Source organism: Falco biarmicus, chromosome 9, assembly GCF_023638135.1.
Source record: "Falco biarmicus isolate bFalBia1 chromosome 9, bFalBia1.pri, whole genome shotgun sequence".
NCBI lineage: Eukaryota > Metazoa > Chordata > Aves > Falconiformes > Falconidae > Falco > Falco biarmicus.
The window spans coordinates 25872268-25897167 of NC_079296.1; the positions used below are offsets into that span (position 1 = coordinate 25872268).

At 45.7% G+C, this 24900-nt stretch overlaps 1 protein-coding gene across 2 annotated transcripts in view; it reads right to left on the reverse strand.

Annotated features, from left to right (window-relative positions):
* Positions 1 to 24900, reverse strand: part of NEURL1 (neuralized E3 ubiquitin protein ligase 1) — a 165698-nt gene that overhangs the window by 87238 nt on the left and 53560 nt on the right. Inside the window, exon 1 of one of the 2 annotated variants that reach the window (XM_056352715.1) lies at positions 4680 to 4826. The exons of the other annotated variant lie outside the window; for it this stretch is intronic. Within the exon in view, the coding sequence (XP_056208690.1) occupies positions 4680 to 4713 (34 nt within the window). The 5' untranslated portion in view covers positions 4714 to 4826. Of the gene's footprint in view, positions 1 to 4679; positions 4827 to 24900 lie in introns of those variants that run through there. 2 annotated transcript variants of the gene reach the window in all.

Genomic DNA, 24900 nt, shown 5'->3' on the forward strand with positions numbered 1-24900 from the left:
TATTAACTGCAAGGGTGAAATGTGGTATTTGGAACCGTTATTGCAGTATAGGCAGTGAATAGACAGTGAGAACAAAGCATGGGGCTGATTTCAGCACTTGCATATAGATAGATATACCATTCGCTACACTACAAGGAATTAAGAGAAAGCTAAAAATAGAGATCTATTGTGCAAAGTAAGAGTAAATGAAGTCGCATACAGTAGCTATCTTACACTAGGGAAATGGCCTCCACCCTCTGCTGTTCCCCAAAGTGCTACAGCAGCAGCTCAGCGGTTCTCACCAGGGCTGAGGGCTTCCACACAGCACCCGGACATCCCGTACCTCCCACCAACATGTGTGAGCAAGACCCAGAAATTGTTCTCCGGGAGAACAAAACACAGAGGGAGGACAACGCCAGTGCTTCACACCTCTTTTGCATGGGAATAAATGACCAGCCAGGTGCAGGAAAGCCTGTGGAAAATAAGAACGTGATGAAATGGGAAATGAATGGAGATTGGCACCGAAAAGCCTATTGCCACGCAGCATGGACAGAGTCCTGCTCCCTTCTCCCTTTATGTGGCACAACCATACAAGGGTGCCTGCATTGCTCACCAGGCTTACATACATGTGGTAAGGGGAAAATCCAGCCTTGCATGACACTTACGTGGGCCTCTACATACAGCACACAAAGACACACGAGCCGTTATTTATATTGTATCCACAACTTACAGAGCATCACCTGCAAGCACCTTAAAAATTCAGCCATTCAAACTGAAAATCACATCTGTCGATCAGTACAGCTTCCCAGGCTAAAAAGCCCATGCACTCTCACTAGGGATTTATTTGCAATTACATCGATGCCATACAATTACAGTTTGGAAAATGTAGCACAAGATACCTTTTTCCCTGCTCCTTGTAAAAATAATTCCACTGCAAAACACTGATGAATGCCTGTCATGTAATTAAAGCAAAAATAAAACAAGGCCCTGCAATGAGGGACTTATTAGTAATTATGACTTGTAGGAAGAAAGGTTATTGAGCAAATGTACAGGTACGTACACACTCACATGCACGTGAATTAATCCACTGTGTATACTCTAGCTAGTCAAAAGCCCTCTGAAGAGATGTGCCCATGTTAATCACTAACCTCTGCACGTCTATATACACTGAATACCTCTCCCAGCACAATGCAGCAGCTTCCTTGGCTAAACCATCGCTTTGTGCTAGCTTGGTTCTGAGTGAAAGAGAAATAAAAAATACTCAGGGTGGTCTTTTTCACAGACAGAAACTCCTGGATTTGGCCTCCTAAAATTAAGAACAGGATCTTCTGCAAACATCACCTCACTCATAGGAATAAGGAGGAATTAAAAACTACTGCAGCAGGTGACAGCTGAATCAAACACATAACAAGAACATACATATTATTACATACACATCTGTCAGAGATATGTTCCAAGCACGATTAGCTAGCAAGTAGTTTAATATATATATATTTAGTAAACTCTGCCTATGTTACAGGAATACCACAGTACACAGCCATTGTTGAAGAAGCCAGCCCCAGATGACCCACAAGCAATCATATTAATATTTCCTGTATAAAATATCGTTAAAGCAAACCATAAGCAATCATATTAACTTTTCCTGTTTAAAATATTGTTAAACCCCACATATATAGATATTACTTTTGAAACAGCAAGTAAACATCCTGTCCATCAAGGTTGTGTTACCTTTGAACTTCCTATTTCAACTCTTCTTTGCATATAGAGCCCTGGAAAGCACCCCAAGGACTGCTGTGGATGGTAGTGGGAAACGGAAAGGGCATGGGGAAGAGGAGCAGAGACCCTCATGGTGCCCAGCACAGGGACATAGATGAAGACTGTACGAGTGCACTTCAGCACTGCACGTCATTTCAGAGAGAAGACTGACCGGCTCCCGTGTTCCAACTGTCAAGCTGTCATATGTCTCCTTTCAAAAACAAGTGCTGTCTCTCATGGCACAAGCCCATTGGGGTGTTTGCTAGCAAGGAATGAAGTTGGAGGTGGATCTCTCCCAGGAAGCTCAGAAAACTGATGCTTCAGCGACCCTAGTTCAAAGCTTATTTTTGCTCCCAGTCCCACCAGGTGGGAAACTTTCCTTCAGGTGACTCAGGGCCCATTCAGCACCCACCAGCTCCATCATTAGGACAGACTAGCATGGCTTTCCTGCACTGCCATCATATCAGTGGGAAAGCAGCGTTTTCAATCTAAGAGATGCCTGCCCATGCAAGCATCCGTGTACCTCACTGTATGGCTCAAATAGGATTGGCACAGCACTGGCGTGTAGGGCTTTACACAATAGACCCAAGCAGCAGTGCAGGTCCAGGGACATCCAGCACCACTACCACCAACCATGCATTCTTGGGCATGATGCATCGCCCACCCATGGCTCTCCTCATGCAAAAGGGTGCTGAGGCTCTTCTGCCTGGCAGGAATGTTGTGTCGCTTTACTCGACTGCTTGAAAGCAGATTTCTAGGTGAAAGAGAGTAAAATGATGCCAGGTGCTCCTCGTCATGACAGTCTGTGTATGGTTGCACTTGAGTACTATAAACATTTGTCCTTACATCAGGGCACCCATAGCTTTTAAAAATCACCCCCCTGATTATATGCTTTTTTTGAAACGGTGCCTCCCTCGTGAATCTATTTCAGAAGCTTTTATCTCAATCTAATTTCCTGACCCCACCAAGGTCAGGGTGTGCCCTGGAGGAGGCAGAGACCCTGCGCACCGCTCTGGCCACGTGGCTCGGGGACACCAGCTGCTTCCCCAGGACTGGCTCAGCAGAGCTGCAAGCAGCCAGCCCGTGCAGTATCTCCCCATCTGAGCTAATTTTCAGTGAGGTTAAATTACTTAGGTGCTTGTGAAAAATCCCAGTTCATCCTCGCAACACAGAGAAATGTCTGGAGGATGTGGGTTTATGCTTTACCTGTGCTTTCCAAAAACAAAGGATGTCAGCCCCCTAGACTGTCAACACAACTCCTTTCAGTATCATTACATTCATTCTCTATTATCCTTCAGAGAAATGGACAAGGTGTCAGTTCTCTTTCCCCAGCTATTTTGAGACACATCTGAAACAGAAATATTCAACAGAAAGATGGAAGTGGAGGAATAGTAGCCACAGACAAACCACAAGTACAGATGCAGTCTCTTTTAGTTAAATGTGCTTTGTTGCATGACTTTCTATTTTTTCTTTTTGAAGTATAATGCACGTCCTTTTTTTTTTTTAAAGCATCGCTGTGCTAAACAGAGCAGTGCATCACCTCTGAATATAAGACAGCCCGTAACCCTTCTGTAGGGAGAAGGAAATTTGAGTTAATTACCCACATCTCCTCATTAGTTTCCCTCTCCCAACAAAATAAAAATTAAAGAGAAGCACACTCGCTGGAGTAGAATCGCTGAAAGGCAGAAGTTGCAGGATTACTGTGCAGCACGCTGCCAGCTGCAGGCAGGAGACAGCCCCAGCAGGAATGCCAAGTCCCTGGCACACGCAAGAAACATATATAGCTATTATTCTTTCACGGCCAGGGTTTTTTTTCCAAATTCATTCAAATAATGCTTCAAAGGTGGAAAGGCACTTACAATCACAAGACAACAGCCAGAGCTCTTTTTTTGATGTTGACCCGACAACGCTGTTATTCTGCATATTGCACATGTATCATGAGATTAGGAAAAAATAAGATCAGGCCATGGAAACTTCAGAACACAAATGATGAACAAACAGTAATCTCTACTGAGATATGCCTCATAAATACCTTTAGGGGAAACATCATCTGCTTCCTGACTATGTCCATTTACTCCTTAAACTATAGGGTTTGGACTTGGTGGAAAACGTGAGAAGAATCAGGACTGCAATGTGAACATTCACAGCCTAAGCGTAAGTAGCCCATGAATCTCTATTCAAAGAAAGGATATGAGACACTCTAAGCCCACGCCACGCTTCACCTGTGCCTTTCATGCCCATATTTACTATTGTAACAAGGAAGCATCTCTGAAAATACACTCATACTGTACTGAGCGTCCAGTGCATTTACCACGGCCAAAGTTAAACAGAACATTTCAGAGTAATAGGCACATTTAACATTAAGGAATGCAACATTCTCACAAAAGTATTTATGGTACGAGATTTGTGCAGACCGGGACGTGGCTAGTACCGCACGTTGTCTATAGGTGCAAATTCTGGTTTAACATTGGCCTGTGCAGGATATTCCCGGTCCCTTCCAGCTCCCCCCTCTCCCCCAGCATCACCCAGCAAACCCAGCGAGCACGCTGCACCTCAGGGCTTTGCCTAGCATCCGTCAATTCAAACACCCTTCATCCCAAACCTTACCCAAACCAGGTAAACCAGAATTTATGTCAAGGACTGCGGGTGGAAGGGAAGAACGAGGCGGCTGTTCCGAGCGCCTGCCCAGCTGCCTTGCAGCGACCTTTACCACGGCTCCGCTGTTCCCCGGGTGGGAGCCGTCTGACAGCGCACAGGGACACAGTTACCCTCCCCGGCACCGGCAGGTCGCTGTCTCTCGCCCCCGGTGCAGCGGGGCCGGCAGCCCCGGTCTGGGTCGCCCCGCGGCAGCGCGATGCTGCGGCAGCACACGCCGGGCACCCCCCGCGCCTCTCCCAGCCGCCCCCCCACTCCGCGGTGGAGGGGCGGCGGGGGTCGGTCCTTACCGTAGAGCAGGCTTCTGGTCACCTGCCCCCCCATGGCGGCGCAGCCCGCGGGGGCCCGGCCGGCTCCCGCCCCACGGCAGCAGCCCCCGGGCCAGGCGGGAGCCGGCTGCCCCGCGCCGGCAGCCTCCACCCACCACCGCGCCTCCAGCCGCGGCACCGGCGCTGGGAGCTGTCATGTTTATTTACATAAGAAGGAGGAGACTTCGCGGCTTCCTGAAATAGCTGCCGGCGTGTCAGGGATGCGGCGTGCCCCCCGCCCCGCGCGCGGTCCCCACGCACGCGGTCCCCGTCCCCCGCACAACGGGCACAGGCGCCCCGGGCGGCGGGAGGGGGGTGCGGGCCCCGGCGGCACCCAGAACACAGCAGGGGGCACCGGCACCCCCGCCGGAAAAAAATCAAATTAAGAACTCATTTATAAAAATCAAACGGCTTCGGCCGTTTGAAACTTTCGCTCCCCGGGGGTTTGGTATCCTAGCGCAAAGCCCTGGGATAATGAGAACGGGGAAAATAAATAAATAAATAAATGAATGAAGAGGAAGGAAAAGAAAAAAAAAAAGTTAAAAAATTATTACCAGACATCACCGCACCAGAGTCTTCACACAGCCTCTGCTGGTTAATTATTAATTATTTAATAGCAAAGAAGTGGTGCTTGAAATGCAGAATGGCTCGCCATGGACTGTAATAATAAAAACATTACTCCCCGTAAACTCTTTTGTGCGAGGCTTGCATGCTCAGCCCAGATACAATGCTTCCTGCTCTCCAGCTCATTACCTCTGCTGATGGATAACGGCCAGCGTTATTAAAAGCAGGGGGATGTCGAGGGTGCCGCAGCGGCGCACAGGGTGCCGCAGCCAGGGCTGCTCCCTCAGTTGCTGTCTGCACCCCGTAGCTCGTGCAAGGAGCGTGCTCATTCCCTCTTCTCCATCGCCAGCACCACGCACCGCTGCCCGCATGCATGTCTCCCTACAGCTCTCCTGTCCACTGCTCTAAGGGTATAACACAGCAGGCACCAAATTGCCACGGCCGGCCGCGGTATAGCCCAGCCGGCTCACTTAAAACTACCTCACACATCTTTACGCTGCACCGCAGTCGCTCTTCACTCGGCAAAGGAGCGGGAGTCAAATTTACGCAGCTGCGAGTGCAGCTCTGCCTCCCAGCTCTTACCATAGTGCTGGGCAAATCCTGCCACCCCACTGCCTCGACTCTGCCACCAGAAAAATGGGAAATAAGATCTCCTCTTGCCTGTATTGTAAGGATTATTGCTTAGGATGGCTGGGTGCGTCTCAGCACTTCTGGGGGGAAGAAAAAAAAAAAAAAAAAGGCAATGCAAAAAAAGCCCAAGCCAAAAAGCACAATCAGGGTGTTTGCCCTAATGCTGCGTGCGTGATTAAAGCTGTGCCAGCACTCCCAACCCACGAGAGGAACGCCTCCCAGGCCCCTCAGCAGTAGCTGGGCACCACTGCTAGCTCACCCCCTGGCTCCCACCTGCCCAGATGAGGGGAGCTGCACCCAGACCCAAGCAGTAGCTCTTCCCTAGCTGAGCAGCACGCAGGCAGCGCTCCACTCCTCCCTGCCCAAAGTCACACTCTGCAGAGCTTACGGCAGCTTCTTGGCAGAAGACTCCCTCGTTTGTTTTTTTTCCCCTCCCCTCCCAGATAATACTGCATTTACAGCAGCAGCAGCAGTGCAGGGTGAGGACGCGTCCCCAGGAGCACTGCAGCGTGGGCCCCGCACCCTGACGCGTGCAGGACATCTCTTGGGTCACACCAACCCATCACAGCACCCTGCTCTGCCTCCCATGCCACTGGGGACCCACGGATGCCACAAGGACGTTGCTGGTTACACCTCCTGGCAGGCAGCCCACCTGCTTGGGCCGACAGCAAAGGGTCCATGCTCTCACACCATCGACTACCACATTTCACTCGGAGGAATGAAGATTGACTTGGACATTCAACCCCGAAATGTTCTCCCTCAGTTTCTCATTTCGGCTCTGCTTTCCATCCTTACCTTAACCTTGCTACAGTTCTGTGAATAATTGACTTCTTGGTTCACTGCCTCAACCAAGAGATTGCTAGACAAAAAAAATCATTTCATGTTGGCCCAAAACTGAATGCTTTGTGTGTCTCACTGAACAAAATGTTTCTTTAACTCAAAATGAACATTTTATTTTTAGACTTACTTTTACCTCATTTTTTCAAGTTATGGTCATTGAATCCAGCTCTGAAATGATGTCTTAAAAAAACCATTAAGCCCTTTGTTTTGAATGTACCAAAAGGAAAATTTTGAATTGTTATCTTTTTAGATTATTTTATTTTTTGCAACTTACTGGCTTTGTTTGTTTGTCCAAGGGGGACGATGGGGAGGGCAGAATGCCAGAATGAGTCATCCCATTTGGCAGAAAATTATAAACAATTTCAATTGATTTAAAAATTGCTTTATTATTTTCCCCCCTCCAGAAAATGTCCAGCACCCACCTTCATGAACTGCCCTCACCGCTGTGGAGCAGCTCCTGGGGGAGGCAGTCCCACAGAGCCATCCACGATAGTCAAATAGCCTGTCTGCTCTGTTCCATGATAATTCCTCGAGGATCATTTGCCATATGGCAAATCTTTCCTCTGCAGCCATCGCACTGAAACTTACTCCTGATCTGTTCTTGCCTCTGCTGAGTCCATTTTGGACCTTGCCCTTTCCCAAATCCCTCTTCAGTCTTTTCTGATTTTTCTCTAGACATAGAGAAAATCTATTAAAACCCCATTCTTATTTTGCAATTCTCTCTGCCGATACCCTCTAAGTCCCCTTGGGGTATTTCTTTGCCATTGCCATAATGGGCAAGGCCTCCCATTTTGACCTCAAGAATAAAAATCAATTATCATCACCATTTGTGCTCCCTTCTAAATCACTGACAAAGGTATTAGGGCTGGACCCAACAGAAACCCAGCCCCTAAATCCATCCCCATTTGTGAATAGCATCCAGTGAACTCTGGCCAGGCAGCAGTGCTGCTGTCCAAGCCAGGAGGAATTTGCCGCAGGAGTATTTTGAGGATCTTGCTAAATATACTTATTAACCACAAGAGTAGGATGCTGAGGCTGCAGAGGACTTCTGTAAGATTCACGGTCATCAGGCTGTGTGCTAGGCTAAAACCCTGGATCTTTCCTAGTGGCCTTGAGCAGACAACAGGGCACCTCTCCCACCCCTCCCAGGATGAAACCCCCAGCCCTGGGCTTTGGGCATTGGGTTTGGGTGTGAAGTTGAGGGGTCACAAGCATCTGCATTGCACCCCTGGTGTCTTGGTCAAAAGGCTAGCAGTCAGCAAGGAGGATGCCAGAGTCCCACCATGGTCTGGGAAAAGACATGCCCACACAGCCAAACAGCCCATTCCACCCCAACTGAAGGAAAGCAGCAGAGATACCTGCAGGGAACCATGGCACGGAAAGCCAGCTCTGCAGAGACCTGCCTCGCACAAGAGACAGGGAAGAAGGAAAGAATGAAAAATCCAGCTCATGGAGATCGAAGATAAGATTATACATAGTCACAGGCTAGGACAGGAAAATTAAATTCCAGTTCATGCGAGCCTCACACAGCTAAAACTCTTTTGGGACTGGATTTGGCTTTATGAAGAACTGGAGTTTAATTTTCATAAGCAAGACAAAATAAGGAAAACCTGTCTTGATGGGGGTTTCACGCACTTTAACAGTGCTGCAGGTAGAGACATCCCACCAAGAAATGGTCCAAAAAGTTTCCTGGAATATCAGTATGGGGGAAAGGAGGGAACTGTGGAAATCAATCTGACATTTACCAGGGACAAAGAATCTTCTCTTAATGATCTTTATGTTTAAAAAGGTGTCATCAATTTCTCTGTTACCACCTGCACTTTATGGTAACAAACAGATTGACTACAAACTGTCCTTTTTCACTCAATACAGTAGCTCTCAGCAAATGGCTGGACATCATCTAGGAAGATGGGGGAATTTAGGGGAACGCATTCTTGGGTCTTTTTTCAGCACAAGTCCCTGCTCTTAGGGGGGAACCTTCACCTGTACAGAAAACAGATTTCCTCCAGGAACCTCTGCCACTGTATGACCAGAGGAAAAATGATGTTCTCAACAGGAAAGCATCCAAGAGAAATCGTCTCACCAGCATGTGCTAGTGCACAAGAAACAGGGACCAGAGCTAGGAAATTTTGCATTCCATGCATCCTTTTAACATTAATTTGTTGCCATTAACGGAGGGGGCTTACACGAAAGATGCGTCTCTGCTTTCCATTCTTCATCTGTAGTGCAAAGACACAGATACTGCCCTAGCAAAAGGTATGCTGATTAGTGGAGGTTTATGCACCCATTTGAGAATATAATGAGTTATGTCATTATTAAGCATTATTATATAAAGCTGCATCTCTGGATGAAAGCCAAATCTCCATGTGTAGGTCAAATGAAATTCAAGATTCTGGCTGGAATTTTTAATATCAAAATCACCACTCATACCTACAAACTACAGCACTGTGACCGCTAACTCGGGCGGCTCTGTTTTCCTGGTGCTGTTCTCTGCAGGCACGGCAGGAAGGCGAACTTAAGGACAGGGAAAGTCCCGGGGCTGTATATCCACCTTACATTTGTGCTCAGTGTAAATGAGACATCAGTTGCATGTGCTTTGATGACAGGAGTCACAGCGGCGCAGCGGTAAAGGCTGCCTCTCAGCAGGGCAATGAAGACATCAGCGAGGTGTTGTAATGGATGTCCAGGATGCAGACTGATTCCGGAAGGAGACAGGGCAGCGATAGGTGAGCCCCAGGTTTCATGTCGCTGCTCAGGGCTGCAGCCCCTGTTCACACAAAGCCAAAGCTGCCACAGACATCCCAGGCTTAACTCTGATCCTGTGCACTCGGTGTTTTATCATAACCTCCCTGCACAACCATCTGTAGGAGTGGAAGAGGGGAATGGCAGTGCTGGAGAGGGGCAGGAGGCTGAGCAAGGAGAAGGATTTCCAAGGCAAGGAACTGACCTGACCTTAGGCAGAACTGCACAATGTTTTTCCATTAGCATGCAAACCCCCACTGGATGCTGGGTTTATCTTCAAAGACAGTGACTCAGTGCAGGAAGGTGTCAGGAAGGAAATTAATGCCCCAAAAGCCAAGAGTGCCCCCTCCTCCTTGAATAGTTTTGAGATAATATACTGAGAAAACCCTGTGGGACAGTACAAGGTAGGAGAGACTGGAAATGACAGAATTCAACATAAGATGTGCCTGGCAATAAAGCATTGCATTGGGCTAAAAGGTGTTTCTAAAATGTAGCTTTTAGATGACACAGAAAACCTCTGCCTGCTCTGAGGCAACATCCCCTGGAATCTGCCAAAAGCCCAGTCCTGAGGGACAGTACCATGCTGTGCATGATGTTGACTACCCTTCCAATGCCTCCAGTCCTCATCTTCATTTATATGCTGAATTAACACTAATAGCTTAGCCTCTCACTGCCATTTCAGACTACCTCTTCAAGCATAAGAATCCTTAGGCCTATCCAAATGTGATGGAAAATTAAGATAAAAGCATCTCACTAGAAGTAATGTTGTAATTTTTAAAAAAACACAAATGAATGCTGATTTATAACACTCACTTAATGAAGCTGACTTTTGCTTTCAGAACAAGCATAAGAACAGGAAAGAAAACTAAAGTTTCTATCTTCAAGCAAAGATTTTCTTTAGTCTCATGTCAATATCTTGATTTTTACTTTGACTGGAGGCACAGCACAACTACAGCAAGGCAGGACCAAGAAATCTGTTATTTCAAGCCCATTTCCCTGGCTATTAAATATTTGGAAACTTCAAACAGTATTATCCCGTGTGATAAGGCACTACAACAACCTTTAGCAACAACAGCAGAGGGTTTTTTTCCACACAGAGCTACAGGGAACACTGGTACATTACTTACACATTTCCTATAGAAGTAGCTCGTTCATACAATTATCTATTGGTAATTGTGGTAACATCTAAACTCTGCACTGAAAAATGAAATTACCAGCTGGAATCGTCAGCATTTTTATGGCATTTTCGCTTTAACATGTGACTGTTGAGCAAACACCACATTTGTTTTCACAATATTCCTGTAGGAAGAGGTGATGCCTCCCTGCCCGAGCCAGAGAAGCATATTTTGAGTTATTATTGTGTTAAAGGAGGACCTTACGAGCAACAGCTTAATTTGCTCTAACAATCTTCATTCAATGCCCTCTGGAAAGAGCACAGGCAGGAGCTCTGTGAACCCAAAGAGGTAAATAAGGTAATCAGAAAACACTGGCACCAGGGAACAAATGAAGGTTAGATAGACAGCTTCCACCCCAGCATGCATGAGCTTGACTTTGTAGTCTTAATAATGTTCCTCAGCATAGAGGTGTAATTTCCAGAGATTTTTCTTAGCAAACACGGTGACAGGACAGAATAGCCTCTGTGTTTCCTATCCCACCCTTTCTGAGAAATGCCTCTCACTTGCATACACTGGTGTTTGTAACCAAGCAAAGGCGCCAGATGTTTGTGATGTAAATATTAGCCCAGCAGAGAAACACCTTTTCATTAACCTGTTGAAAGACCTTCAGAGAGGGTGGTGAAGGGCAACCAGGTCCAAAAGAAACCTTCTGGGCTGGCAAGACAGGCAGGTAGGTCCATGCCACACATCCGTGAGACAACGTCCCCCACCGGCAAGTGCTCACACAACATTTCAACCTGGGCTTGGAAAGGCTCCTGAGGTCGCAGAGGAAAGTCCCTGATCCTCCCCCAGGACTGGCTCCTCATGCACCTCTTCTCTTACCTGCCTCCTGCTACCAGGCCACCCTATAGGAAATGGGATTTATTTACAAAACTTTCCCTTTACAGGGCTGCTTTTGCAAGCTTTCTTACATTAGACTTCAAGGAACCAAAGGAGCTGGAAGTCAAAAGGGCAAAGTCCAAGGGCAAAACACACAGCAAGGGTGAATTTTCCCAACCAGGCAAGATGGATCTTGCAGGTGTAGATGCAAAACAAATAATGTAAACACCTCTTACATGAGTTGCCCTTTCCCACTCCCTCTGTTCATCTGATGCTCAGCCTTATCTGGTCTTGTGATGCCCCTCACCAGATGCTGCTGTCTTGTACTTCCCTGTCCTAGACTATTTGTGTTTTATCTGAAATTTACCCTTTCTCCCTTGCTACAACTTTTAACTCCTTTCTTCTGTTACTCAACTTAAAAGACATTTTGCATGTAACTCAGTCTCACAAAAGTACCATAAAGATCTCGAGCCAGATGCAGTAGCCTAAGAGCAGCTATTACTGGAATGAGAAAAGAGTTTTAGTCCTCAGGAAACCAGGATATAGTCAGCACAAAAAGTCAGAGCTTTACCTTCACAAAATGCCACTTGGTTTGGACCTACTTTATCAAAGCATAAAGCAGATGAACACAAAATGCAAATACCGTATTGACTAGAGCAATAGTTACGTTCCCTTCTAACCACCCCTCCATCCAACATTCCCATTTCCAGGAGAAGGAATCAGAAAGCAGTAGGACACAAGCTTCAAAAAATTACCAAATGCAGAAAAACGTCTTTATGCCTAGGATCTTAACCATGCTAATATACTCATCACTACAGCATCTAGACTGAGTGTCTCTGACCTACCACAGCTTCTTCTGATTTGCTGCAAACTTGTGCAAACCAAAACAAAGCTGCCTCTGCCATTGCGCTCTCTTCCTCCCATATACCATGCCTCAAATCCAAAGGTCTTTTTCACTTCTCTTTCCTCCCTCCCCCATTCTTTGTCTCAGCATCCTCTTCTGTGCCGCCCACACACTTGGAGAGCAGAGAGCAGACCAATCTGGCAGGCTCAAATAACAACAAAAAAACAAAAGAAAAGGAAAAAAGAAGTTGTTTTCTGGCCTAGAAGACTCCTCAGTATTTTTATCTGGAGGGAGCAATCAAATCTCTTTTCCTTTCACCAGGAACCAAAGGGAATGGCAATGGCTCCCAAAGTCTCACATTCTCACAAATCCACCCCAACAAAAACAAGGGGGAAAGGCTGGCATTTCTTCCCGACACACAGGCACCTTTGAAGAGGAACATTATGTTTATTTTCAACCGTGCCTTCTTCCAGCACCAAGCACCAGTTAAAAATATCCATTTTTACAAGGTGGGGGTTGATTAGCCATTTTTCTTGTTTGCTTTTCTTAAAAAGGGCCGAGGACAAACTCTGCTGCCCGGAGGCTGGTTAACCAGCCAGGCAGCTCTTGGCACTGCAGGGGCTGCTGGGCTGGCTGGGCGTGCGCCCACACATGTGGCACAAGAAGGGGGTTTGGGAGGGCACAGACCTCCACGTGCAGCACCCACCCCTGCGGTGCCGACACAGCACTGGCAGCATTTACCAGGTCCCACTCCTGCAATCTCATCAGCATACGCAAAAAATCCACTCTGGCATAAAGCATCTAATGACATTAATGGCACACAGCACAGTGATACGGTCCAGGCATGTGGAAATAATCACGGGCCCAGAACCTAAGATGACTGATTTTTTTCCCATTCAACATATGTTTTACTTAGATGTCTGCTTCTTCCCACCCTTCCCTCTCTCGGTCTCCCAAACTATTATTTGGATTTGGTGGAACACAGGAAAACGCCTTTAATAGAGGAAGATGATAGGTTAAATCACACCTATCTGAGAAACAAAAAACGGTTAACGTAGATATAAACAAGAAATTTAGTAAATTCACATATTGCTAATAAGAGGCAGAATCTGACCCCAGCACAACTGGACGCTGAGCAGATAAAATACACCTGAACCCTGCTCAGCGCGAGGGCCTAAAAATAACGTTTGTGATTCCTACACAGAATCAGAACCAAAGAAGTTGAGTTTCAATGAAGTATAAACATGGTTTATTAGGAGCAACATGTATGTTCCACAGGGTGACTCAGAAACTCTAAGCCAACCTGTGCAGCTTTTTGCTTTCTTAAGGTGACCCATGCTGATTTTTACCCCAGACTGGTAAAAATCAGCAACCACACCATTTACATCAGCCCAGAACATCTCTCCCTCCCTATCAGGTCATCTTAACTCAGCTATTGTTAAACTGTCCTGGAGATGTTTTATCTGCCCAAAAGCATTTTCACCTGTGCACCTGCACGATGATGACTTTTGTCACTTTAGCTTTTTGTAGCCACATAGACAAAATGCCCATCTTAACAGCTTTATCAACACAAGTCATAGCAACAGAGACTTCATATTGCAGATATGGTCTTTAACCAGGCTACACCAGGTATCCAGCTAGACACTCTGTTGAACCAGCTAGACTGCTCTGTTGAAAGCAAATTTTCATGTCTCTTTCTGGAAGTGGATCAGCCACCACACTCTCTGCCAATGTTTCTGCCCTATTAGGGCAGAAGCGGACATTGCCACGCAACTCCTCCTGCCTTGTAACTTCCAAATTACCAAAGCTTTGGTGTCAGCAGTGTGGTCTTGCCCATAGGAGACTGTTGCTCTTCCCTGGGGAATGCCCATTTGACTCTCACCCAGCCTTGACCTCCAAGAAGAAAACACAGATGGTTGATGCTCAGCGCTCTCCAACTTCAACCAGATCTTCATCAAATTGCACTGTGACTCACTTTAATTCCCATACAATGTACTCAGTCCACTGACATTTCCAAGACCGCATTCAAGGTCTGACCATGGTCTCACTCCCACTTCAGAGACTATTTCCCCTGCAGCTGCAGAGTGTGTTTAGAGGACAGGAGACAAGAATGTTTTTCATTAATATGGAAACAGCTTAGAAGTATAAATCTTTTTCTGTCCATCTAGATTAGGATAGGAGCATTAAACATGGACATGAAAAGATTTACACCTCTGCATGTTCAGTGTCAGCAGGACAGGTCTGCACATAACATGGTCACGATATTATTTCGGATGATGGCCCTTTTAACAGTTAGAAGTCTATGCAAGATCCATGCCTTGGGAGTTTGTGACTTTCCCAGATGAAAGCTTTTTGCTTCAAGACAAACCCCAGTACCACCTGTCGAGGCAGAGGTTTATTTAAGAGACTATGTATGAGATGTGGGCAACCCATACCACAGTGACCCTAGCAACTCCCTTACAAACTGGCTGCTCTTGCTGAGGAGGGCAGGGAGCAGTCTGTCCCTGGATGCTCAGAAACCAGAGTTTCCTTGCTGGTCATTCATTCTGGATATTGTTCAAGCAAACCTAATCAGTAGTACGTACCTCTTTCTCCACAACCTACTGTACACTGCTGACAGCATTTAGCTATCCGCTGCTTTGCAAGTCTGTGGAAACACCAAACAGTCTGACCTCAAAACTCAGGTGACACAGAAAAGCATCTTTATTCAACACCTTATTTCAACTTCTAGCAAACAAAAGCAGTGTCTCTATCATGTAGCTGGGCTGGACACTTATCTGGGTAAGACCACAGTCTAAGCCAACACTTGTCAGGATTTAGACAACTTGAGCTGAGGAAGGAGACTTGGAAGATGCTGAAATTTAAATGGGAGAGCTGTGTAAAGACATGCAAATATTTAAAGGAGATGGGCACAACAAAGAGGAAAGACAGTTTTGCTGGCTCATGAAAACGAAACATACCCAGGGCTTAATCTGCCACCACTGAAATCAGTAAGAATTTTGCCAGGGAAGCAAAACAAAAGCAGAAATGGAAACAACATTTGACATTTGCTGTTAGACTCATACAGATTGCTGTAGTTAATAGCCTATGAGACGGATAAATAATATACCATAGGTAGCGGATGCTTTTAAACTTCCATTTTCACAGTATGAGGTTGTCATGATCTGGAGAGTTTTGAAGCTTGTAAAGGCTGCTGAGTCATATTTAGAAAGAGATTTTCCATTTGGACAGTCATGCTAAATCTTTAAGACACCAAACAAAAGAACATGTGACAGGAAAAAAAGAGAAGAATACAACACAGAGATTAAGATGCATGCTCAGGAACAGAAAAAAAATTGGATAAAATTTGTTGTAAATAATTTATTACTTAAGTAGCCCTCATAAACTTAAGTCCTTGGAATGTAAAAGGCAAAATATTTCTGTAAATTATTAATGTTTGGGAACTGATCACATAAGCTTCAGAGGCCAACTCCTTATGCAGTATAAATGAAAGTATATGGCCTTCTGTCTTTAAGATCATGAGATGGCCGCTGAGCAGTCACTACAGAAAGCATGGTATTCAGAAATTAGTATCTCTCTGGGCACATATAATGAAGATAAGGCAGAACAGAGAAACAGGACTTGGACTATCACATAAAACCCCAAGGATACCCAGTGGATTAGTCATGCAGGCAGCAGACCTGCACTAGGAGACAGCAGAAGAATGGCATGAGGAACTGGAGAGCAACATACACAGCAGCCCAAAAGCAAGAAGAGGAACAAGAAATAAAAGAAGAAATAAAGGCGGTGGGAGGGATGACACATTTCAGAATGCTCTCAGCTCCCATCATGTTGGCAAAAAAGGAGGCCATATTTTGTAAGGAGCTCAGCAAGAGGGGCACAGCTCCTTTTTCCAGCCAGACTTGCAAATATTAAACCCTTGACAGCAAGGCAGATGCTTGGAAATGTGGCCCTCTATGTCCCACTTCCACCACTTTAAAAAGTGAAGATTTTGCTCAATGTATTTCATGTGCACAGATTCATACGGTGCGAAGCTTTGTGCATTTTTATTTTAATACAACCTGAGTGTGAGTTAGTCTGTACCTCATGTGGGTTTTTCCAGCCTTTCGCATCTCATGGCTGGTAGCAATGGAAGTCTGTCTGGCACATGCACAGACCAGGCTCCAGGACACTGAAAGTGTCAGAAGCATCACTCCAAGGGCTGCAGTTCTGCAGATGCATTGGAAACACCTAATGACTGCAGAAGAAAAGCACCTGTAGAAATCCTCATATCTCTCACCATCAGGTGTTTTAGCAGCCCCAAGAGACAAGAATATACTCAACAGTGTGCTAGTCATTAAATACACCTATTTTTTCAGTATTTATAGTTCGATTTAAAAGCCTTTCAAAACTGAGAATCGCAAGGCTGTACATTGGTTGACATCCTTAAAAATTACCTGCTATATCTCTGCTGATATTTCACTTCCCAGGGGGTTTAGCTGAAGCTAGAGGCCAGACAGGCACCACTTGCACTTAGCCTGGAGGCTGACCCAAACATTACCAGGTAGTGGTAACCTCATGGCAAAAGGCTGCACTGCTGAGACATGAAGAAATCACCCTGTGCCCAGCACAAACTCAGCATATCACATGGGCAAACGAAGCTCCAGTCCCAGCCAGAGCATGGAGTCTGCCCTGCAGCTCCTCACCTGGGCATCTGCGGGAGGGAGGCAGCTGCTGACCAGTCCCTGCTGATCGCAGGGACAACCCATTCCCCAGCCAGGAGGAGGAAGACAAGCTTCACAATGAAGAAAATATTTCCTAAGATTCCCATAGTAAACACAGATACTGAGAGATCAGGATAGGAGGAAAGATGTGTCACATATTTCCCCCCGAAAGTCACTTGTTTGGATGCTCCCAGTAAAATGTCACCAGAGGGCCTTTATCCACATGGTGTTCACACCATCACAGCAAAGCCCCTACAGAGTCATCAAGACTGAATGGACAAAAACCCCTAGTTACATAATTACACTGCTCATTTGTCCACAACCGAATGATCAAAATTCCCGTTTGACAGACCCATACTGCTACTCACACGCTGTCCTTGCAGGTGCCCCTATAGACTGGCCAAGGTCTTCAAGGCTGCAGGTTCTTCAGCCAGATCATCTCCCACTAACCCCAAACAATTAACCTTTGGGGAAGTAGTGGCCGCCACAGCTAGATCCAAGTCTAGCATGTCAGTGCAGTCAAATCTGGGGTTATGTCCCATTCTGGGAACTGTGTCTCTCAGAGACATTTACACAATTTACAGCCCTCAAAATGCAACAGGCTCTGATATCATCATTTTCTAAATACTGTCTGCTTAGCAGATGTTTTGTGTGTGCATACTATCCCTCAAGCTTCTGCCATCTGTTTTTTACCTAGTAAGTCAGGTGTTCGTGCTTTTTAGTCCAAAGAATAAAAAGAGGAGGTTTTGTCTTCAAAAAAAATAAAATGTGGGGGTTCTTCAGTTATTCTCTACACTTTCAAAATCTTGTTAGAAATTTCTGAAAAAAAAAATTTGGAGCAGTAAGTGGAACAATTCCCTTTCAGTCACATATGAAAAATTACAGAGGGTGAATTGGCAGCATGCACAATGGAGCCTGACACCACCTGGCTTTCTTCCCCCTTTTTAAATAAGCAAAGAGTAATATGAAGAGGCACCACAGAGACAGACAGCTCTGACATCAGGCAAGGTGTGGAGGAGGACGAGTAATGATGGATGAATACTGACATCTAAATGTGGTCAGCAAGAGCCAGGGATGTCACAGATGGGTCAGATCCAGAGTCCTTTGAGGACCTCAGACTGCCACCCCTGACCAGCAGCAGGTCAGACCCCAGACGATATAGAAGAGGCAACCAGCGCCAGGTGCACAGAACCAGGACCACAGCACTCCAGAGCTGCCCGCTCCTCTGCCCCTCTTCCCACAAGGGACACAAGCCAAGCAGCAAACAACATTTTAATGGACCATCACTGGTGATAGACCAGCTGTGACACTTGGCAAGTTCCTCATTTCCAGCTCCAGAGAAATGGCAATCATTGCAAATCTCATGTGGTTTAAGTTCAGCAACTTTCCCGATTACTGTTTGTGTACAGGCAGCTTCCCTGCTGGAGCTAGTCCTTTTGCTATTTCTTCAATTCAAATAGTATTTATAGCATTCAATTAAAAAAAAAATGTTTTAAACTGACTTCAAAGTTAAAAGATGCAAAAATCAAACAGCATGAATGCCTCTCCTCATTGCCCAAGCCTTACAACACGGTCACAATTATCACAGCTCTCCCTCAACCAGACCTTAGATGTTTGCAATGCTCTGAAACACTAATGGCAAATATAAACCCATACATGGAAATAAGTTGTATTCACCACTGATAAATGCACAGACAAGCAAAACTATGCTAATGGGAATGTTTGCAGAAAGTATATTTCCCATCCCAAATCAGACAGCTGCAGTCACTCAGTTAAGTAGAGGTACTATCATGAAGATCCATCACATGCCAGGGAGGTGAGCAGTGAATGAAAACTCATTATTAACAGAGGTCAGAAGCAATTAATTGTTCAACCAGGAGCAGACAAACTTTAGATAAGACACACACATGTAAACATCCCAGATTTACCAAAGGCAATTAAGAAACAGGACAACTCAAACTGTTCACTGCACACAGTGCACCCGGTCAGAGGTGCCGTTGCAGCCCCCAGGGACCCTTCCCATAGTTCCCAGGCCACCTTCTACAGGTAACTTTCTGTGCAGCCACCACCATCCTGGGCTTCTCTGCTCATGCCCTCAGCAAAGTGGCAATTTCAAGGGTCATTTTTCTTGCCTGTGGTGTGAGGATCTGGAAATGGAACTGGATCAAAAGCAAAACCTCTTTTCTCAGAGGTCACCCACACAGCAACTTTAGTCAGCACATGCTATCTGCAGCATCTAGAAGGACTCTGAAGGATGACTGACTGTCAACAGCAATAAAACCTTGAAAAAAACCACAGCTGTAACCCCTGGTAAGAGTTAGAGTGTTTGCTCCATGCCCAGTCCACAGAGGATCACATGTCCGCAGCACCCTCTTAAACTGCCGCTCATTCATTTCACTGCGTTTATACCACCAGCTGTTGGCAAAACATGACTAATGCACTTTCTTGCTTTGAAGGTCTGTCTTTTATAGGACAGAGCCTGTTCTGGTGGTTGCCAGTCAGACCAAAGCTGTGGATGGAGACCAGGATCTCACCAATCATTCATTGCTCCTCCCTCCATGGGCATGCAGAGTCACCCCCCATTCCCGCCTTCCTCCTGTCCCCAAACCAGCCGCTGCTCACTCCTCTGCATCTGTAAGGGTAGGACAGAGATGTACAAAGTCATCCCTACCACTGCTGTATCCAAATGGAAACCATGGAAAAGCCATGGAGAGAAGGGCTTTCCCCTCCAAACAGGATGGGTAGCAGTGGGACAGCAACCACTGCCACAGCACTTGCTGCTCCTTACACATTCCCTCTTCTCTCCAAGTTGACTGCCTTTTCCTATTTGTGGAGCAGAGCACTGTTTGCTAAGGAAACTAAAAGCATCTCTAAATTGTTGTGTTATTCAGGGTGGGTGTAAGTTACACTGCTTACTGCCACAGTCCACTCTGTGCTCGTAGGCAGCACTCTGCCACGGCTCAATAGATAAGTAATAGCAAAACAGATCCCTCACATTCAGTTGCCCATCAATAAAGGGAGATTGCTGTAAACTGCACCACAGCATCTCCCAAGGGCCCTTCCCTGTCAGAGACGCTTGGAAGGACAACACACAGATAAAAGTTTTCCTGGCTAAAAATGGTAAGAGCAGCAAATTATTCTGCTCAGATCACAAGCAATTGGTTCGCTCTCTGTGAGCACAACAACTTTGCAACTCCACTGGTTCCCTTGCAAAATGCAAGGAAGTCTTCCAGGTGCCACAAGCCAGGAAGATTTGAGGGGGATCATTAGGGAAAAGAAAAAAATCAGAAGAAAAAAGAAGGTGCAACACAAATCTGTTTCCATCCAACTTGCAGACACTACAGCTGCCGCTGTAATTACGTGCGGATGAAGTGAACAGGTAGTGGTATCCAAGACAACTCTTCATCTCACCTCTGTCCCCCATCCCTAGAAGGTTTATAGAAAAATCACAAGTTATATGACTTCTCCCACAGAAACAGAAAAGGGGCCACACAAACCACTGACTTGTGGGAAATGGCACAAGGGTGAGCAAGGAGAGGAAAGGTTGTTCAGAAGTCCCCATAATCCTTGTGTTAAGCCAGGGACACAGGGAGCTTCCAAAATACAGCATGAAAGGGTGGGATATTTATGGGAAGAACATAGAGACACAAGTAGCTACTGTACGTGCAATGCATTTGGTGTACAGGGGCAAAATGTGCAACTCTGGTATGTAAGCATAAAGATTGAGTAGGCATTAGCATGATTAACAGCCTGCCTTCCACTGTCAGCATTGCTGCAGCCTGACACCTCAGATGTTTGGAAGGAGCCTGAGAGGCAGCAAGCTTTCACCATGAAGACTGCCAGGCAGGGGGGAGCATCTGCAAGCAGAAACCACAGGAAATATCCGGTTGCCTAAGTGGAGGATGCAGGAAGTCCAGCAGAATGACATCTCCTACTCTCAGCACTGCCCAGCCCAGTGAGATTCCATCTAGCCTGAGCATCTCTCATGTGGTCTAGTTCAGGTTTTCTAAATACACACTAGCATAAAACCACATGAGCAATTCTTGTTTTGAACAGTCCCTGGATGACACTGTAAGACAGCAACACAGGATGCTGAGCCTGCTTCCAGACGCACACCCTGGGCTTGGGTCCTTCCTCCCTGCAAACAGGGTAGGGAGTTTAGTGACATTGTTCATAAACAGATCTGCCTGGAGGTGATAAAAACAGACAAGCTGGGCACAGCCTCTCCTTCCTTCTATTGCCTGTAAGAAGTGGTGGGGGAAACTAAGTGACTACAGAAATAGCGGGGGAAGATTTGGGGTTGAGGGGAGGCCGTAGAGTGATGCCCTGGTGCATCCAAGACCAGCCTGTCCTTGCGCATTGAATACTGCAGGTGCCAAATCCTGCCAAGCAGTGCATTTAGACCAGGGGTCCTCAAACTACGGCCCACAGGCCAGATACGCCCCCCCAGGGTCCTCAATCTGGCCCCCGGTATTTACAGACCCCCCACCTCACCCCCACAGGGGGCTGGGGGGGGCGGAAACCAAGCAGCCACAGATGACTGCCTGCCACTTTATCTGCACGCCGGCCCCCTGTTTAAAAAGTTTGAGGACCCCTGATTTAGATGAAATGTTTAAAAGCTCATTGCAGAAAAAAAAAAAAAAAAAAAAAAGAAGGAAAAAAAAAAACCACAAACACAAAGAGCATATTTCCTTTGCTTTTAAAGTGAGTGAGTTCAGTGGCTGATCTCAAGGATGTTACTCCCTATACCTCTGCATTGGGTACCTCCTCACAGATAGCCCCCGAGCCTCTGGTCCAGGACCTTCATTTGGGAAATGAGTAGTGAGAAGCTAGAGGGGCAGAACAGAGAGATACGGCACCGATGGAAAACACCTGCCCTATTTCTACAATGAGAATAGACCTAGGCCATCCTCTGAACCATGAGCTATTTCTCACACTTTCATACAGCTGAGAACATGTGCCAGAGAGAAAAACAGCCCTATGTTTTGTTAAATCCCACAGGTGCTAAATGTTTTACAGCTTAAGAGACCAAGGTACTTAGTATCTTACAAATACAATACATGCTTCCACAGCTGGAAGTAATGAAGACAAAAATCTACAGTTATAGCATGAAACATACAGCTTCAGTTTAGCTTTGTCCTAAATTCTGTTCACTATTGCTTACAGCATCTACCTTAAGACAAGCAAGGCTGCAGAAGAAAAACTAGATATAAATATATGAGACTATCTGATCCAGCCCAAGCAGAATGTGAATTTTCCTACATGATATCAGTCCTTCAAAGCCTTCAGGATACCTGCACATCTATCATGTGATCTGAGACCCCAAGCAGGACATGAACTTCTTCAAAGAGATTCTACTAGTAAGCTGTAAAACACTCCCTAAAGGTGGGACCATGAACAGCATTGGTTTTTCATCATCCTAAAGGCTTTTAGCAGTCTGGATGATACAGAATGGCTTGCTGTGGTTTCCAGCTGAGTTTTGAACTTTAAGATAGGAGTATGAAATCTGGCATTGCTGGTTGTGCTGCTGGAAAACCCCCGACAATCACCAGGCCCATTTGTAATGGGGATAATCAAAGAGAATTCAAGAAGTGTTTAACCTCTAGGTCAGGAATCTAAACTGCCCATTGGATTTTGAACTTAAGTTGGCATTAATCAAAAAAGTTTCAAAGCATTCTATTTAAAAATCCTTTAACCCATCAGATCATTGAGATTTCACTTTTACTTTTCCTGTGTCCTGTATCAGCACCTTTCTTCAGCAGGGAAAACTGAAAGAAAAAGGGGGAAAAAAAACCTCCAAACTTAAAAAACCCAACAGAAACCAAAAGGCAAAACTTAGGTAACATGCCATAAACCAGAAAAGACAATAGGATGGCCAGCCCTTCCGCAAGCTATCTTTAACACAAGTCTGCTGGGACATCTTGCAGCAAAGCACAGCAGACACCTTGACTTTGCTTTAGACTAACAGACCTTTCTGGAATTTTTATCACCTCATTTCAGCAGCAGCTTGCACAAATGGTCTTCAGCATTCAATTAGTTCCCATTTCAGAATTAGGAAAATATATTCCCAGTGCTGTCACAGAGAAAAAGCAAGAGGTAGGTGCTCGCCCAGACTCCCGGCTGCTCTGGACGCACCAGTCCCCTGACATATCTTCAAGCCAATGATTTTTAAAGTTGCCCATTGTCAATGTGACACAGGAGCAGGGCAGGAGTATTATTCCATAAGAACAAAACCCACCATCTCCAATCAGATCAAGGTGCCCTCCACTTCAGAGATGACTTGCCCATTTTAACAAAGGGATCCCATTAAGTTGCTTTCCCCAAGCCCACCAGACTACACGCCGGCATGAACGTGGAGGGCGAGGCAGTGAACACTACTGCTTTGTGCTGTTATAAAAATGTCTGGTAACAACAGTGGCTAAAAAGGCTGAGAATTTAAATGACTTAGTATCTAAGTGAATTCACTGGAAATACATTCAATTTTTTTTCCTAGTATATAGCCTGAAGATATGCAGAGACTGGAAAGTGCATTCAAGATGCTGAATCTGATGCTGCTGTCTATTTACGTCAGTATAATTTCTGAATCAAAATATTGAGGCAAATGGTCTTCCCCAGGGAGCAGATGCTTGAATGCAGTGATGGGGACCAATCTAAGAAATGTTTTCATTATGTCAAGGCTTCAGCCACCTCTAGCAGAGTTGAGTTGTGATTCACAGAAAGGAGATGACTCCACCAGAGACAAGGATGAAAAATTAATTCCCTCTTCACCAACAGTGGACTGGTGGAATTTGGGAGATGCTGCCTCACCCAGCAAGCCAGTATCTGTTATTTTTAAAAGCAGCAATAATGTCCTTCAAGCCAGTTGCATACAAAAGACAAAGTCTCTGCAGATCTCCCGCACAAAGGACTAGTTTTCTCTTGTACTTTGTTCCAGATTAGGTTTGCAAATGCTTCCCTATTTCCTAACAGGGAAACAGAATGTGTGAATGACTTGAGGGACCAAGACAACAACACCAGGTTCACTGGATGCTGCAAGACCTGAGGATTTTCCACTTGCTTCTTACAAGTTCACTGCTTCTGCATCTAAAAATTTATTATTGTAGTATTTACATATCAGCGACATCTCAGATCAAAGCAGGATGAAGGCATCATTTCGCCAGGCCCTGTATGTAGTTACAGGTAGACAATCCCTATCCCTTTGGATCCAGCTCTACAGCTGAAGCCGCGTTACGGGACAACGCTGGTCCACAAGACCTGACCCTTCCCAGAGCGTGCACAGGCACACCTAAGCTCTGCAATGGTTTGCTGCCACTGCGTGTCAGGCAATGTTTTGCGTTACACTGTGCAAACAGCTTTACATTGTTACCTTGCACGGGTAAAGAGACCACGGCAGCCTATCAACTTAACTGCAACAGTAGGCAGGTTCTGAAGTAGATTAAGAACTGTTGTTTTAAGAACCATTTTCCCTTCCCCATTTGTGATCTAGTTTTTAGCAAGGTCTGAAACCATGACTCAAAAGCGCTGGGTTCTATTTCCAGTGCTGGCAATGGTTTTCTGACCTTGAGTGTCTGTTTCTAGTTTCTAAATTTACAAAATAGAGATAATAAATCTCCTCCACTTTGGACAGATTTGGAGATCTTCAAATGACAATTGCTTGATAAAAGATTATAAGTTTCTGCCAGCGTACTACTTAATAGATGGCCTCTTAGACAGCAAAGCAGCAGGCAGAGTAAGCAATGCCTAAGCAAGTCATACACCCTCTTCACCCAAGAACAAAGAACTTATCTTCTAGATGAAGTTCAGAGGGCCCTGGGCAAGAGGGAAAGGACTGCTTTATCTATTCCAGCCTTTTCTACTCTGAAGTTTTGACAAGTGGGGATCCATCC